The sequence below is a fragment of the Anser anser genome (assembly GCF_964211835.1).
Source record: "Anser anser genome assembly, chromosome: 1".
Classification (NCBI taxonomy): Eukaryota; Metazoa; Chordata; class Aves; order Anseriformes; family Anatidae; genus Anser; species Anser anser.
In genome coordinates, this window is record NC_139720.1 from 196,289,684 (window position 1) to 196,307,605 (window position 17,922).

The window sequence follows — 17,922 nt, forward strand, 5'->3', positions numbered from 1 at the left end:
GGAGTTTAGTGGCTAGTACCAGGTGACTCTTCCAGGCCTACTAATTTGTCATATTAAAAGTGCTAACACCTTTTTCAAATGCAAACAGATGCATTGAAACAGATGGAATATCGCTTGAGAAAAAAAAAAAAAACAAAAAAAAAAACAAACCAAGATTTGGCCAACAGGTTCATCAAGCTGGGTGACTTCTTTTTGCCAGGACAGAGGCAGCAGGTAATACTTGACCTAAAAACTTGTCTCCCTTCTCTCACACTGCACTGGGGCTCTAAGCAGCACTGGGGAGAGTTCATTACCACTGACCACTCCATTGCCATCACAGACACCACAGAATAACTCCTTATCAATAAAAGCAGTGGGTAATGATGGGGATAAAGGCTACCTGATATGATATACGTAACCCACAAGCACAGAGCAGGAAAAGGACAAAGCATGGCCACCAAGAGGTAGGTGGTCAAGCATTAGAGTGTGTTTTCATCTCTACAAACAGGTTTGCCTTTCTACGCATTAATAGTACAGGCCATCTCAGTATCTCCACACTGGTATTTAGGGGTGCCATTGCAGGCAGTTAGCGTTGTGCCTTTTTCTGAACATCAGACGGAAAATGTAGGCTGCAGAATAAGAAAGAGAGCTGCAGAACTGTTTTCTAAAAGCCTTTGGGCCCAGGGGAAAACCAAATGCACCACAGAGAGGGGTACAGCTGGAGATAAGCAAGGATGTCATCTGAATAGGAAGTAAAGCTTATGAGTAATATGTGTGGTAGAGAGGGGAGAAAAAGGGAGGGGAAAGTGTACCAGATTATGATTGCAGCTGTGTAGAAGTTCCCCAGAGCCCCAGGGAAGGAAAGCATGACACCCAGCCAAAGAAAGACACCTATAACTGCAACAGGAATGAAAAATTCTAGGAGGAGAAACAGGAGCCACAGCTGGTGGAGCAAGATCCACTCCTTTGCCTCTGCTCTGCATAGCACTTTGCAGAGGTCTCTGGACACTAAAGGCCATATTTTCTTATTAAAACAAAAGGAAAACTTTTTTTTTTTTTTTTTTTTAAACCTGAAAGGAATACTTGGCAGCACTTCTGGAAGATACAGTACTAACTGAGCATGGCCATCCCAAAGTATCTTCTAGTATTCGCTCTTGACAGTTCATTCTGGTACTTTAAGGTCTTTGATTCCGCTTAGAAATGGAGTAAAAATGATGAAACAAAATGAAAGAAAGCATCAAATGAGTTAGGTTCACATCACAATGGGAAACTGATGCTGAAGTTCATAGTAGGCATGTATATTGCAGACATTACCACCTCTGATTCAGTTCTAATGCTTTCTTCCCGTTGGTTTAATCTTCATCCCACACAAACCCTTCCATTGCTCTAACTCTTCCACTTTCCAGGATAAACACCAAAAGCTCTGCTCGAAATGTGGATGACCTTAGAGGAAGTGATGTCAGCTACATGCTGGTGTGCCGATGGCACACATACACGGGGCTGAGCCCATCCCAGGCTGCCCCGCTCGCCGCACTGCGGAAGGGCCGCGAGGACACGAACCACTCTGCCCTTTCCTGGCTGCTTGCACCGGCACGAGGGGAAGGCTGTGGCCACTCGCCAGCCTTGGCTGGGGTCCATCCACTTTGCACCAGCTGAGCAGCGCGACATGGACTGGAAAATCTGGCCTAAAGGTTTTTTAATGTTTAGAGCCACAAAGGCAAAAGGGTAGCCTGAATAAATGGCGTGGCCTGCCCTGACACACTTCTCAGCTGTGAGGGTATGAGAGATCCTTTTTATTATCCTGGACAGGAGCTGAGAAATGACATAATACTGAAGGAATAGGACACAGGGGCATTTGGGTTACTTTAGAGATGATTCAGATCTTGTTATTAATTCTCTCTACTTGGCAGAATGTTTAAAAGCTGGCAAGGGAGCATTAGCATTGCTGGCAGAGCATCGCTACAGCTGCACAGGTGGAAAGAAATGAGCAAGTAGCTCTTTCCAGCCTGGCAAAGAAGGATAAGGAGCAGGAGAGTGTACGGGCCCCACACCCCATCAGCAAAACCACACAGCAGAACTCACAAGCAGATCGGTCAAAAAACAAACAAGTGTTCTCTCCTAGCAGGTTGGCACAGGGGAACTGAAGCATGTCATATGTTGATATTTGGCCTCTCTGCATAGCAGATGTATTTTTCACAGGTCGGGCAGAGAGGATGAACAATTGATTCAATGGCTAGAAATACGCTGAGAGAAAGAGGAAAAAGCTGGAGACAGTCCAATGTGTAGTACATATTTCATAAGTGCATGCATAAGAAAGAGAGATAATCCTCTCCACAGTTCCTTTAGCAGGTGTTTATCCTTTTTGGCATTGACAGCAATATTTTGTAGCTACACAGCAGACATACAGAATAAAATTCCTTTCCACACTTGCAAAAAATAATTACCCCTTATGTGACTTACAGCTGCTCTAGTCATTCATCAATGCTGTTGTCCTTTTTCTCCAAACCAACACTATGACAGTGTTGCTTCTGAAGAAAACTGCATAATTTCCAAGTTGACTTTTAAAGAGTGACCAGGGTGCTATGCTGGCTTCCTTTAAAAGCACTCATCGCTATGGAAGATGCTTTGCTACGATCATAAACAGAAAAGCCTCTGAGGAAACGCTATCCTGAAGTGATAGGCACCATTTACGATGCTTGAAAAAGACAGGAGTCAGTGGACAAGTAAAATGAAAATAGCCTCTTCCCTCCCCAGCAATCTTACTCTTGCAAAAGAAGCATTTATTTTCCTTCTGATACACAGAGAAGTAAGGGAGTCCACAAAGACAAGGGCACAAACTAGCACAGTCACTGTAAGCCAACATTTCCTCACCATAGCTGAGGTCAAACTCTCCCCGAAATAATTAAAGTAGCTCAGATAACTCAGTACTCAGCTTTGAGCTAAACACTTCCCTGTGTAATAGCATGTAACTCTACAAAAATACAAACTGCTGAAAATAAGGGTATGTATCTGAGCTCTTATTCTGGACAAGTGAACTAATAGCTGAAATTAGACCTGCCCCAGTATTAAGACCTCTCACAAGGATGTGAGGATTCATAAATCCTGAATGAGGACTGATTATGGATCAGAAAAGTTATATAGTGATAAATGTTTAAATACAGTAGCCTGATTCCCTGGTAGTTCAGGATGCAGTCAGTAGGTTATGCTAATCTTGTCTACCTGAGTATCTGACCCTACAAACTGCTCCTCACTGTTTTTGGTGAATCCACTTATTTAAATGCACTTTCTACTCTCATTTGCTAGCACTATTTTATCTTCAAAAGAAATTGAAATATTGATTAAAATATTGTACCTGGTTTTGGCCAGCTTGGATTTGGTGCCAACTGTGGATTTAACAAAACTGCATCACTTTCCACTAAAATAAATAAATACATAAAATAACAGTGCCTGTGGATATGATTTATTGTTTCAGATACTTTGTGTAGATTATGCCTGTAATCTGCAAAGTGAAATGGACACTTCATACCAGCAATATTTTCCAGTGATCCCTAATCTCATTAGGCATTCTAAGTACATCCAGAAGAGTAGTGTAAATAAAATACACTGTTTTCTGATGAGCTTTGATGAGCAGATGTTCCGGGTTTTTGTTGATTCATGTCTGGGATGTTTTTAAAAGTTTTCTGCTTGTATTCAATTTCCTGTTGAAGGAATTCAGAATGACCCAGATGAAAAGAGACAATTGTGACTGTGTCTGCCTGGATGCCACCCAGGCCAGCAGCTGTGCGGTGGCTACCGCAACGTGCCTGACTTGCGGGAGGAGAAATTATGTAATTTGGCTTTTAAACTACTTGTGAATTCAGCTCTTAGCACAGACAAAATACTGCACCTCTATGCATTTCCTATTACCACTCTTGTCTGGTAGCTTGGAAGTGCATTTGAGGATACAAGAGACAATGCAGTTCGTGAACCTCTCTTTTTGCTGTTTGGTGATACATGCATGTGAATTCCATCCACATTTTTAGCGGCAATAATGAAAGTAAAGCAAAACTTGAATTAATTCTTTTTATAAACTGATTTAAAATAAAAACAAGTCCATATATTTTTTTTTTCTTTTTCATTTCATTCAAATTGGAGTGCTAGTCTTTTGAGATATACCGATAGCTATTTGTTTATCCTGGAAACAGAGCTGCAGTTTTTCCTCCATGGAAGGCAAAGACAGACACTTATTTTAAGTCTCCTGTTACACTTTTAAAAAAAAATATTTCAAGCTAAAAACCTTAGCCTGTGACAATTGTGAACAGTAGAAACAGAAATAGAAGCCAATAGGATGCTCCAGGATGCTCAAATAATGCACCAGTGCTGAAAATGAATCAGACTTACTGGGAAATGAAGTAGAAGAAGATGTAGAAAAGAAACCCAATGCAAAGTGATCAAAGACAAAAAGAAATAAGGAATCAAGCAAATAAATCTGGGAAAATATGTGAAAGTTTAAAATACAGAGAGCAATGAAGCAGATACTAAGGTGATTCAAGAGATAACACAGCTGAAGGTTGTTCCCTGCACCAGTGGAAATGTGAGGAACAAAATAGATGAACTGAGTTTTGGGAGGCCCTATCAAGCAGAGTTTATGAAGTTAAAGAAGATAAAGTTGGTGCAGCACTATACACAGCCCATGACTCCAACATGGGATTAGGGACCCAAAACTGGTCTAACCCTAATTCTGGTCCAGAGGAGAAAGAAAGCTCATTTTCTCATGACTTGGTATGAAACCATTCTCGTGCAAGGCACAACCTAAAAGATATATACAACACCGTACTGATCTTCTAAAAGTTTTCTGAAATAAACACTTCAGAGAAAGGCAGTTCTTTTCCCAGTAAAACAACTATTTCAGAGAATTAGCTATGAGATTTTTCCCCAGACATCATTTCTTTGAAAAGTAAACTTCAGAATACTTGTCATAGGAGAAAACTGGTATAGATGAATTTCCTGTTCGAAACAGTTTTTGAAATAAAACATGGAGGATGTTGAGACATACTAGCTAAACATTGTAAAAGAAGTTTGGTTTCAAAGCAATGCTTAATGAAAATGAAAATACAAATTAGACAAAAAAAAAAGAAAAGAAAAATTAAAATTACTGCTAGAAGACTTTTCAGTAGTATGAGCTGCGCTTCTAAGACAGGAAGCTTTTCGAGACTTAAATGATTTTAAATATTCTGCATCCAGACAAAGCCAGGAAATATAACTATTATTGTGCATATATAAGCACACACATACTTGTTTGCACATATATAAACTTATAAAATGCCATCTATCTCATCAACACACACAAAAAGAAGACAACCAACAGTAACTGATAGGTCTGTGCTTGGAATAGTCATTTGTGTTTGAGGGTCAGGTTCATGACCTCCTTTATATTACCGAATCTAAACTCTATAGTTTGGCAAAGTAGGCATATGTAACTCCAGTAGCTGAAGTTTGTTAAGAGTATTTTGAGTAATCAGATCTATTTGAAACTACCTATCCCATTAAATAGGGTATTTTGTTTTTAACATGAAGAAAATATGGGAATACACAAATATATTAAGCCTTTGTTTTATCAAATTTACTTACAAAGCAAACTGTCTTTTCCACTTGATTTCGTTAGTACAAATCAAATGATTTCATAACAGAAATCTACATTTCTGTTAGGATGAACTTATTTGAATAAACTCACTTAAAAGTACTGCTTATTATCTTTACATGTCCAGCTTTTGTAAAGTGTAACTACACTGGCTATTTTTTATTTAGTTTTCTTACTCTGAACTGTCTACAGAGAAAAATTAGCTCCAATAGTTTTTGTGAAATAAGTGTCTATACAGGACCTTCCAGAGTAACAGCTGTCCCATGTTGAGCAAGGCTCTCCATTAGGAGACGGAAGATCTAGGATACAGGACCTTACTCCCCAGAAAGTTTCTTTTTACCAAATGACAGATTGACATAAGATGCCTATTTGTTCCAGGGATCTAGACTAGCAACCACAGTTTTGTACTCCCAACTTCTCTTTCCTGGCACTTTTGTCATTTATTATGCCCAGATCTTCAAAACTACCCTAAATGTTGGCCATTTGCAATCCAAGTCAAACTGGAAGAAAATACATGTCCTTTGTCCACAGGAAAACTTCCTGCAGCATCCAGGTGTGCATTAATATTAAAACCCAACAAGGCGGTGGTACAAAGAAAGATTTTGAGTCCTTTCAACTGAAGGACCCTTTGGTAACTCTCTTTTTAATTGCAAAATGCTAAACATCTCAAACATTCACTGCAGTTTTGGTAACAGAAGCATCTGTTAATGCTATTATCTGTAAATACTAGTGCAGGAAATTCCCTGTGCAGAGGCAGAAATAGCATCTGTAGTACTGTGATAAGTAGTCAATCTTAAAAGGATCTCTACACTTCCGCCTCTCCTTTCGGAACTGAGCAAAGACAAATTATTTGTAAAAATATGTATGTAGATAGGATTCAGCTGCAATTAATCAGGGAAATGCCTTTTTACAGGCAAAATGTATCTCAAAATAGTGAAAATCTGAATGCACTGGAATATACATTCTTCACAGGAGCAGATAATGTAATTCTAAAATTACAGACTGCATAGATGATACAATAACAGATTAATCAGCTGAATTAAGAATGTCCAGGTCCAGATATAAACATACAGATTTACTTCACAATATACTCTAATGCCGAATTACCTTTGCTTCCTCCTGCAGTGCCCTAGAAGTCACTTGTACTACATAAGGGATAACTGTATCACAAAATATGCCATGGAGGGAGAGATCATTAAGAACTGGTCTAATACAATTTAATTATTTTTTTAAAAAATAACAGCAAAAAGCAATAGAATCATATGTTTTGGTATTTGTAAGTCTATGCTGTAGGGCTATTTGTAAATATATATTTTGTTCATTTATTATTTTTTTTAAAGGCCTGCTTTATACTGTATTAAAACTTGGAACATTCATCCACACATAGATAATGTTCTCAAAAAACAAGCTAATTTTTCTAACTAAAAATGCATTTAGAAACAAATTGGCACGAGTATTTGTTTTACATTCAGTATTAAATTGGCACTATGTCTGGTCTCTGGCAGCATCGACTATACTCCCCTTTGTTTGCTACCACTCTGTGCTCCAGCACTGAAGCCAACACCTGTGGCCATATAAAAGGCTATGTACAGCAGCTGCGGGACTCAGATGTCCGCACTGAAGTAAATTTCTGAAGCATAAGCATTTGGATGTGTAGCTGGCTTCCTCGTCTGAGTCTTTTCAAGGTCTTCTTTAGAGGTCTGCATTGCTGGTTGTCGTATCTATCAACTGTCTGCACTACTAATACTGACCAATGTGTAGTGGAAACATAGGACAGCCTCATACTTAGAAATGATGCTCTTGGCTATGCTGATGTAAGGTTGCTGCAGTCCCTTCACTGAAGACAGTTTTTTGGCAGATTTTTGACAATGGTGATATCACTGATATATATATCTATGTAACAAAAGGCAGAGTAGCAAGAAAGCTAAATAATCAGTAAATCACAACATTAATTTCTACTTAAGGCATTGTTTTCTGGAGGGAGTTTATTTAATCTATGGAAAAAGTAAATAAAAATCCTATTAGTACGCATATAAATTACCCATTCTTATATAGTATGAAATAATCACAGAATTAATTTTTACAGCATACAGATCCCAACATATGGTTTGCAGTGCTTTTATTTATGACTTATCTATATGGAGCAAGTGAAAAAAAATGCTTCTCAGAACAATGTCTACTAATATATTCAGGTACAGCATGTACTCAGAAATGTGCTGAGCCACAACAGTACTCATAAGTTGTAGGAGCATCTGAAGTTAACTTTTCTTTTCAGAGAATAAGTGGAAGCATATATTCAGAATTACATTGTTCTGCTTTCAAGTAAAATACAGAATGTGTGTGTAACAAACAGCTGAAAATGACATGTTTCCATGTAAATGAAAGTGTTACATAAACAGGTAACAACAAATTAACTGTTTGTGCCAGGTTCTGGAGATGCAATTGCTCTGAAATTATTAGAACAACCCATTGGAAATAGAAATGCTATTTACTTTAGGATGTTGGAATAGGAAAGCATACAGAAGCCAGAGACATATAGCTGTGGACACAAGACACAAAGCAAATTCTTTCTATCAGGAAGATAATGGGCAGCCCTTTATTTAATGTTTCCTGACTGATATATTTCTATGGTGTTTTCACATTAGGTTATACTGCATATTCTGAGTGTTTAGCTAGATGACCAAAGCACGCTGATGCAGCTAAGTTTGATCCACATCTTATATGGAATAGCAAAGTCAGGGTACTCATCTGTACACCTAATGATCTTTTTTTTTTTATTTATTTCTATATATTTATTTTCTGTATTACCACCTTTGCTGAATGTTCAAGAACTTTAATCAACAAGAGGAGTACTTTTATTTAATGAAGCCCTTGGAAGATTTTCCTATGTATTGAATTCTGAGTTCATTACTAGATTTCAATGCTGTTTTATCATTATTGCTTCTCTTTGGTGGTAAGACAAGGGAAAGATGGAAAGTCATAGTATTTTTACTGATGCAGATGCATCTCTGTTTCATGTGTACACTTACTACCTATATTTTCAAGTTGTTATCAGCTGCTGAGAAGATAACGACAAGCTGGCATGTTGCTGGTATAATTACGAATGAGCTAACACTGGCAAAACTAAATATTTACAAACCAGTTATCAGTGCATGAGGCAGATTGGTCTATTCCATTAGAAACATGGTATTACTGAGTATAGACAGATGCAGATCATATGAAGGGGCTGACAAACTTACTGCAGTGTTCTTTATTCACTGATATTTTATAAACTTTTTCTCTACATTCCATGTATCATTTCAGATCAGCCTGCACAAAATTACAACATGACTTTGGTAAGCAACAAACACAGTGGTACTTGGATCCTAATACGTATGACACGATCCACTGCCCATCTAGATGCCCATTTTGATGATGACAAATGGCTTCTTTAACACATCTGGTGAGGATTCTTTTTCTGTTCACCTACAGCATAAGTGAAAACTTATTCCCTGGCATGTATTAGGGCTACTGAAATCTCCAAACCAGTTTGACCATTGGACCTGATTTGATGAAATTACTCTGAAATATGTAAAAAGCTGACATGCTGAGAACACTGATGATCTTGATCTCAGCAACTGTAAAGACATAAAATACCAAAAATTTTAAACCTACAGACCAGATGTCAGAGTAGTCAATAAAATGTCGGTAAAATACAAGTAGTAATAAAAGCAATGAGACCAGTTATCTAATGCTGTTTGTTTTCTAAAAGACATCATTTCAATATTTTTTCAATGCCATGACATCTCTGCTCTTTGTTTCACAAAAGTTTGGTAAATAATTGCACACTGCAGATAAGAAACTTTTATTTTCAGGTAGTGGACACAGTCATGAGCTTCTGTTTCTCTTTTATTCTTGGACATTTTGTCAAAGGTTGGCAGAATGAAAAACGCCTGTTGTGGGAAACCTTGCAAACTCTTCTTGGTGAACATCATGAAAGAAAGGACCCAAAACCAAGCAGACCACTGCAAGTGAAGAAAGTCAGGTTGCTAACTTAATCTTCCCTATGAACCAGTATGTAATTGCTGTTTCTCAGGCTTACCTAAACACCCTGACATTCTAGCAGTTTAAGGCAAGAATGCTATAGGTCTAGGCTCAACAGTGTTATGCAGAACACAATCAGTAATTAAACAGCACTTAGTGGCAAAACCTTTTTCTTGGCAGTACTGTGTTGCATGTTCATCTTCAATTTGTTGTTTATTAGCAGCACTTGGTCTTTTGAACTTATTTCACTAATAAGAATCTCTATTCAGTATTTTTATGCAGATAAATACACAGGTTGTATTTCTAGATTGTTACTGGCTTCAGCAGTCTAGCTCTTTCAATTGAGCTAAATATTGAAGTAACTTTCCGGGTTGCTATAATATTATTTCTCTTTTTCATTATTAAGACATTGACAAATTTGTTCAGAAGCACAGTAAAAATATCAACTAAAGCTTGATGTAGGGCCAATTCTTGCAGTTTCTGAATGCTCAGCGAACAATAACTCAACTTATTGAGTGCCATATTATAATTATAGTCCTTCGACCTGATTTTACGGTGTTTTTGTCTTAAGTCACTTAGAATGTTTTTGATCTGATTTTTGAATAACGGAACATACTAAATGTTTTACAAAGGTTATATATATAATTGAATAGCAATAATATATTATTGAAAGTTGCTCCATAGTAAAAAATTAAGTTATCTTAATTTTTCACAGTACTTAATTTCAAGTACTGTGAAGAAACCATTCCCAGTTTTCTGAAGAAATCATGAAAATTACATAAATATAAATCCTGAGGGGACCTAAGAGATCATCTGATGCAGGATGTAGTAAAGCAGATCACCACTGCAGATATTTTTTAATCTCTTCCTTAAAACCTCCAATGGTAAGAATTCCCACAATCTCCTCGGTATATTATAGTGCTTATCTGACCTTGCTGAAACACTTTTCTTATTAACACCCTAAATCTGCCTTCCTGCAAAATAATTCTAATTCTTTCCTTGATCTCAGTGGGTACAAAAAAGAACTGGTCTTTGCTCCTCAACAGAGCTTCTCTCCGAGAATGATCTCAGTTCTTTAAGATTATTTTTTTTTTCCCCCCCACAGGTCATGCTTTTAATTTCTTATTTTTTTTTTCATATTACTCCTCTCCTCTGGACTCTTGAAATTTATGTATGTGATATCTATATGTGGTCAACAGTAACAACAGTGTCATTCCAGCAACGGATGCCTGATCCTTGCTCCATGCTCATACCAAATGCCTTTGATGCAGCCAGGAACAGTACCTAGTGTTTTCAGATGCCAAGAAAAAATGGTGGGACACAGTACTGCCAGCATCACATCCTCTGTGTGCCTTATTCACTCGATTCCATTCCACTTCCTCAGCTAGCAGATATTTTTTATCTTTGCTGTTGAAGTGTGAAACCCAACACCTCAGCCAGCTGAGAGGGAGCAACATCCAGCTTCCATTTCCCATATGCAATTTTTTTTTTCCACAAATCTCAATATAATATCGACTTTCTTGGAAACAGTACAACAGTATTGAATTGCATTATTTTTAAGGCTCTCCACCACTCCTGAAATATTTCTCATACTAGTGCCAAGCTAGTTATTCTGCACTTTGTACCTTCGGTTCTTCCCTCCTAAATTTAACCTTTACACAGCCTTTATCATACTTCACCTCCTTGATCTAGCAAGATCACTTTCAACTTATCTTGCATCACTCTGTTTAACTCACTGAGGCTGGGCATCCACAAAAGCTGTTCTCCTCAACTTCACACCGGACGTTCACTAGACTAGAGCAAAGACAAATTCCTCGCACCTCATCTGAGAACTACTCTTAGTTTTAACATGTGTCATTAGCAACTATTTGAGGGTATGGTTTCTTAATTTTCCAGACACCAGGCTATAGTTGCCTTTCTGTTTTCTGTTTCAGGCATGAGGCATCATCACAGGAGGTACAAAGTTACACCTGACCTACCACTTACTGCTGTGACAGCTACTCTGCCAAGGGAGAAAATTAGATTAGCCTGATAAACTGATTATTAATAACCAATTCCAAAATCTCTCTCAAAGTAAAGAGGGAGAGCTATACATTTCCTATACCTTTCTTTACCTTCTCCAGACATCTGAGACCTCACCAATCATCCACAAGTGCTCAAAAGATAAAAGCTTGCATTTTGCTACTCTAAGTAGCATAGGATTAATTTGAACAGGCCATCAGCACTTGTGTAACTCTTCTGCCAGGTTTAGATTTTCATAAAATAAAATGGCTTCAACTTTAAAGGAGTTCCTATAAAAACACTATCCAGAAATGTAGGGAAATTAAATTCATCTTGTGCACACTGAGCTTATTTTTCTCACCTGCAAACATGACTGAGTTGGTTTAATGAACACTATGTAATTAAAAGGAACAAAGAAAAAAATAAAACAACACAACACGGTACATAAACAGCTCACATGCAATGCCTAATTTCCAGAGGAGAACTATAACTATTTTACAGTCCTTGCCTCTGCTGAGCCAACTGCTAGGCCAGCTGGTGGCTCTCCCCCTCCTGCTCTTTAGTCACAGTCAGGGACTGACAACCCTTGCTGGGAAACAGGGCTGGATTCAAATGGCTGCTTTACTTGGTGAAAGCACCTCCCAGCTCAAGAACTGTAGTCCTCCCTGGTGTCCCCTGCAGCCCCACAGCCCCTCTGACTGTCTCCACCACGGGCTCCCTTAGCTCTGGGTAACACCTGCAATTTTATCAGCAACTGCTGCCATCCCAGCTCTCAGCTGCATAAAGCATGGACAGCTAACACAAGCTTAAACAGCTTCTCACACCTCACACAAACTTCTCCAACTTTCTTCTGTGGCTTTAGGCTCCAACTTTTGCTTTCTGATGCTAGAAATTATTGTCAACAACTAGCAAAACACCACCCTAGGCACACCTCTGCCCCGTCAAAAATGCCACAGTGGTTTACAGATGCACATTCCCACTTGATTGTCTGCCTCTTTATAAAACAAATACCTCTCAATCACAATGAAAGAACATATATAAACCAAATGTTCTACTGGTCTGCCCATTTGGTCCTTTCATTTATCTTCCTTTATGATGACATCAAGTATCAACCGAGCACTTTACCTCTGTGGGACTTCCCTTTTCCTCTGGGTATCTCAGGAAGGCACGGCTTTCATTTTGGGCCTTCCTTGCTATGTGTTGTGTAATTTGTGTGAGTGTTCTTCAGCCTGCTCTTTCCCTGTTCTGTCTGTGTTCCTGGCACCTTGCTGTTAATAGTAATTGCTGTTTACATTAATTGTATTAAGCACCAGGTCATAATTAAATCTTTTTATGGAAGGAGGGTAGGAGAAAGAAGGATGTATTGAAACCAAAGGGCCTTTGAGGTTTTAACCTCCTCCTTACTTGCTCACCTTCCCTGTTAAGTAACGAGTTGCATTTTCTGTCATCAGGTCTGATGTTTTTTGCAAAGCCTGTAATGTCCCCTGCTAGTTACAATTCATTTTGTAGCCTTGTCATTCTTCCCACTATCTGCATTCTGACACAGGACAGTGATTTTCCAGACGACAAGACTGAAAGAATGTCAGAAAAGGAGATTTAACATACTGGCTGAAGCCACCATCTCACTGGAGTTTGAGCACCAAGACAACTCCACGGCATAAACCCAGGTGTGGTATGTGGCAATGACTTGGAGAGCTGCAGCAGAAGTGCATTCCTGACCTGAACTAAAATGCTTAACATAGACACCCCTGGTAGCAAAAAGACTGGGGTTCTACAGGGAGTTGAGTGTCTGTCCAGAGATAAACAGAGTGATACAGCAGATAACCCACCTTAATACCTGAAGTTAAATGTTCACCCCTTAAGAGCAAGCAGCAACTGAGCTGCATGCAAGAGAAGCAAGTCGGATGAAAACGCTGGGAAAGCAGGTCTGAGAACAACACCTCTAAATGCTGTCCTCTTCCTAAACAGCTACTATGTCTGGCTGGAATTTATACTTATTGTTTACCTTCCTGTATAAGAATTTATTTATAGTTTTCTGGTTAAGCTGCAAAGAACAATTTGCAGGCCCGGTGTCAAAAACAAAAGGCAAAGTGATTCCTGTTCCTACAGTTTGGTTGGATGGAGCTTCTCAGAGAGATAGGGAAGTGTCTGGCATGGACTGGAAGTATCTTTAGCAAAAATCTAGACATGACTAAGTTCCAGCCTCATTGACAGAGATCCTATGTAACTCAACATCAATATATATATAAATATATATATATTTCTGATTACACTGGATCAAAAGATGATATTTTTTCCTTTATTTTTATTTACTTTTTTATTTTTTTTCTTATCATATCTGAGCTCTGCATTCAAAATTTCTGTTGTGCAATGGTAGTGAAAATTATTCATCAAGGATATATCTTTACAGTCATCCTACTACTTAAAGATACATCAAATCTTATTTTCTCCTGCATTAAATAGAGTCACAAGACCTATTCAGATTTTAAGAGATGATCCAGTGTAGCACTCCTTGCATCCAGCTGGCAAGTGTCATCTCTTTATCAAAGACACACCAATGTGTTCAGAGTTGCTGAGTTCAGTGCCATAGGAATCATTTATTAACCATACTGTTATAGATGATGTTCTGTAACTGCCCTTGGTGTGATATTGCATGCTTAAAAATGATGTCTCAATCTAATTAAGCATGTGAATTTAGATGAGAAAGGTGACTGCAGGTTGTGCACTTCTTCTCCTGACAAATTGTTGAAGTTGTAGTATCACATCTGTAATTGCGTGCTTGTTTTCTTGCTCCTCATTACTGTTTTGAGTAAGAACGCTTTTAAATTCACTGTGTTTTTCTCTTCTCAGTTATAGAATCACAGAATCACATTATGGTTTGGGTTGGAAGGGACCTTAAAGATTATCTGATTCCAACCCCCCTGCCATGGGCAGGGACACCTCCCACCAGACCAGGTTGCTCAAAGCCCCATCCAGCCTGGCCTTCAACACCTCCAGGGATGGGGCATCCACAATTTCTCTGGGCAACCTGTTCCAGTGCCTCACCACCCTCATAATAAAGAATTTATTCCTCATATCTAATCTAAATCTCCCCTCTTGTAGTTTAAAGTTGTTACTCCTTGTCCTATCACTTCCTCACAGAGTCCCTCCCCAGCTTTCCTGTAGGCCCCCTTCAGGTACTGGCAGGCCACTGTAAGGTCTCCCCGGAGCCTTCTCTTCTCCAGGATGACCAACCCCAACTCCCTCATCTTGTCTTCACAGGAGAGGTGCTCCATCCATCTCCTTGATCATCCTCGCGGCCCTTCTCTGGACTTGTTCTAGTATGTTACCTAGTGTGTTCTATAATGCTACCCAGAGCTCCCTTGTTGGTCCAGCAAACATAAAAAAATATATCTTTTTTTTTTTTTAAACAAACAAACAAACAAAAAAACACCAACAATTATGGAACAATGCAAGCCCTTTCATTTTGGCACATTAATCATTTTTATTTAAATTCAGGTATTTAGGCAGTTTATCAAGCAAAATTCTCACTAAAATGTAGTGCTTGTATATACACTAAAATTGACTTCTACAGCCATAATCAAATAAATAAACAGATTTAGTTAGGTCAGTAAAATTCCCTATTTCTACTGCAGAATAATTACACTGGAATAAAGCCACTTCAATTTAGAATAGCCTGTCCACATGGGGAGCTATATTGAAACAGCTGTAGTAAAATAATTATTTGACTACAGCTATGCCACTCACTTTTCCCCTGAAAATAAGCCATCGACGTAAAAATCTTGCCTCTTTCACAGAAGCTCAGCCGTGTTGGCTAAATACTCTTCCATACTCAAAATGCTTTGCCAACAGAATGAATGCACAACATGGAGAATGTGAGATTTTACTTCACAATCCTACAGTAAGTGGTGAGGTGCAGTGATGCACTTGCAGTTTTCTACCACTTAAAAGGTTCTGAGATGCTCTGGGATGTGGAATGGAAGATATGAACAGGAAATGTGGCCTTTTGTAATGCACCATGAATTTTATAAAAGCAAGGTCGATTGCAGAGGTAACTCCACGTGAAAGGAGCAGTGGACAGAGATGGCTACTGCGTCATCCTCTCCTGCTGCTGCCATGTAGATACATCTCCTACCTTCAATTCTCTGCTGCAGCCTGAGGGCCTCACATTCAGTGAGCCTCTACCTTGACCTCCCAAAGCTTGAAAGACCGAATGAGCTCACATCTCAGCTTATACAAGTGCAGGTGCAGCAAAAACGTGGCTGGTCCTCTCAACTCCTTTGTACTGCTGTCACTTAAGAAGTGAGCTGAAAAGTGAACTGATCTGTACAAATCTGCTTATTGAACTGTTTGTTTCACTAACATTAATTAAAATGTTTTAGCATTCATGACTTAAAATGCAGGCTTCTGCTGGTCAATTGCATCCTATTTGCATCCAATATTTGTAGTATTTGCAGTATATTCCAGTATTTCCAGTATTTGCAGGCTAACAAATTCTTCCTTCAGCCACAGAGCTACTCATTCGAAGGTATTTCAACTCAAAGGCTCTTTAAAATTTGACTCCTCAGTCTCTCAATACCATATAAAAATGTACAGTTTTTGCAAAAATCAATCGAACTAAAAAGATAATAAAGCTGGGTTGCAACTCACCTCGATCTGTGTCATACAGGAAGACAAAGCGATTCCATTCATAGTGATCCAGCAAGCTCAAGAGGGCTCCTCGCAGAGATGGCCGCAGCTGCAGCACAAACTGACTCTCACCTTCGGTGGGGAAACTTGGCGTGATGAGGGAGATATGCAAGGCGCTGCAGAATGAGGTCAAGGTATGTACTGATCTCTTATCATATAGTCCAAAAATGGCAAAAACTCCTCTAGAATACTGGGAGCAAACTGGAAGGAAAAAAACAAAAAAAAAAAACAGAGTTCACCTAGTGACAAAATCTGTAAATACATACTTACACATTTCAACATCCCCAACTCCATAAATTGAATATTTCCATTTCTGCCTGTATAGTTAACTTCAGTATTTACATGTGTTTCATTCTGGAAACCAATAAATAGCTAAATAACATTTTGTCACTTCTGGGTCCTATTCACAGAACATTACATTATCTATCTATATATATTTAATTCTAAAATAAAATACAAACTAAATATCATATATTTTTGCATGCCAGTGAAAAGTCAGTGTATGCTGTTTTAGCCATAGCTCTGTACATTAATAGGGCTTGATCATTTCCATTATTTCAAGCAGAAAATTGTTCACATTTCAAAATAAGTAATTGACCTCACGAGTGAAATCTGGACATTTTGAATTCTGGCAATATGGATCTTTCATTCCCATTTAAGCACAAAGCCCTTGTGCTGCATTAAGACTACTACACACACTGAATAACAACCTATTTCATGAATAATTTCCTTGACTTTTAAGAGAACAGCTGAAGGAAAATGTAGTAAGTCAATGTGACCAGGCTACTGCCCCAAACCCTTTATTTCTACTCTGTGTCAACCTCAGAACCAGAAAACAAATGACCTGAATATATATTCTGAGTTTTGATTTGCTCTTGGGCTCATTTAAGACGTAGAGAAAGACTTCTATTGATTTCAGCAGATTGGATAAGGGCTTTACTTATCTATGCACATAAAAACAGACACGAGGGTATTTTCCTGAGTAAATACTGCCTTTCTAGCAACTCATAAATGGCCCGGTGAAAAGCATCCCGTTTATTTGAAAGCACAAAACAACTTACTAGAAACTCTGTGATAATTAACAGTAGTACCTACCCCATAATCATGGTAAATGAAGAAAGCAAAAGTCATTTCAGTGGTCATCATATACTTTTCCTAAGCATGTATTTCCTATGCTCTCCTGTTCCACATCCCTCCCTCCTGCCAACTTGTTCCTACATATGCACAGAACCAGGGAAAACCTAAGTCATGCCCTTTTAACTAGATGACATCTATGAAGAATACAGTTGGACCAGATGATCTTGGAGGTCTTTTCCAACCTTAATGCTTCTATGATTCTATAAGAGGCCTCCTCTCTTCTAGTCTGAAGGTCACAGTTACCCTGCAAGATCGTCACAGTCATGGAACCACGTACACACTTAGCAAATGGAAGTATTCAAAAACAGTTCATCTTTAATTGTTTCATGTTACATCATAAAAAGCAAACATAGAACTTGTATATTTTTCTCCTTAGACTTGGACAATTCATCCAGTTCTGGCATCAGAACTGGAACAAGTCACTGGAGGGCAGTTCTGGGATTTTATGTGCTGTCCCAGTGTTTCAGCCCTCA

At 38.6% G+C, this 17,922-nt stretch overlaps 1 protein-coding gene across 9 annotated transcripts in view; it reads right to left on the reverse strand.

Moving 5' to 3' along the window:
* Nucleotides 1-17,922, reverse strand: part of GRIA4 (glutamate ionotropic receptor AMPA type subunit 4) — a 224,548-nt gene that overhangs the window by 132,555 nt on the left and 74,071 nt on the right. For all 9 annotated transcript variants that reach the window (XR_014578151.1, XM_083820243.1, XM_083820246.1 and 6 more), the window contains exon 3: nucleotides 16,274-16,513. Coding sequence is in view for 8 of the 9 variants with exons in the window: in XM_083820243.1 (XP_083676369.1) it covers nucleotides 16,274-16,513 (240 nt within the window). In the remaining variant the exon portion in view is untranslated. The remainder of the gene's footprint in view (nucleotides 1-16,273; nucleotides 16,514-17,922) is intronic.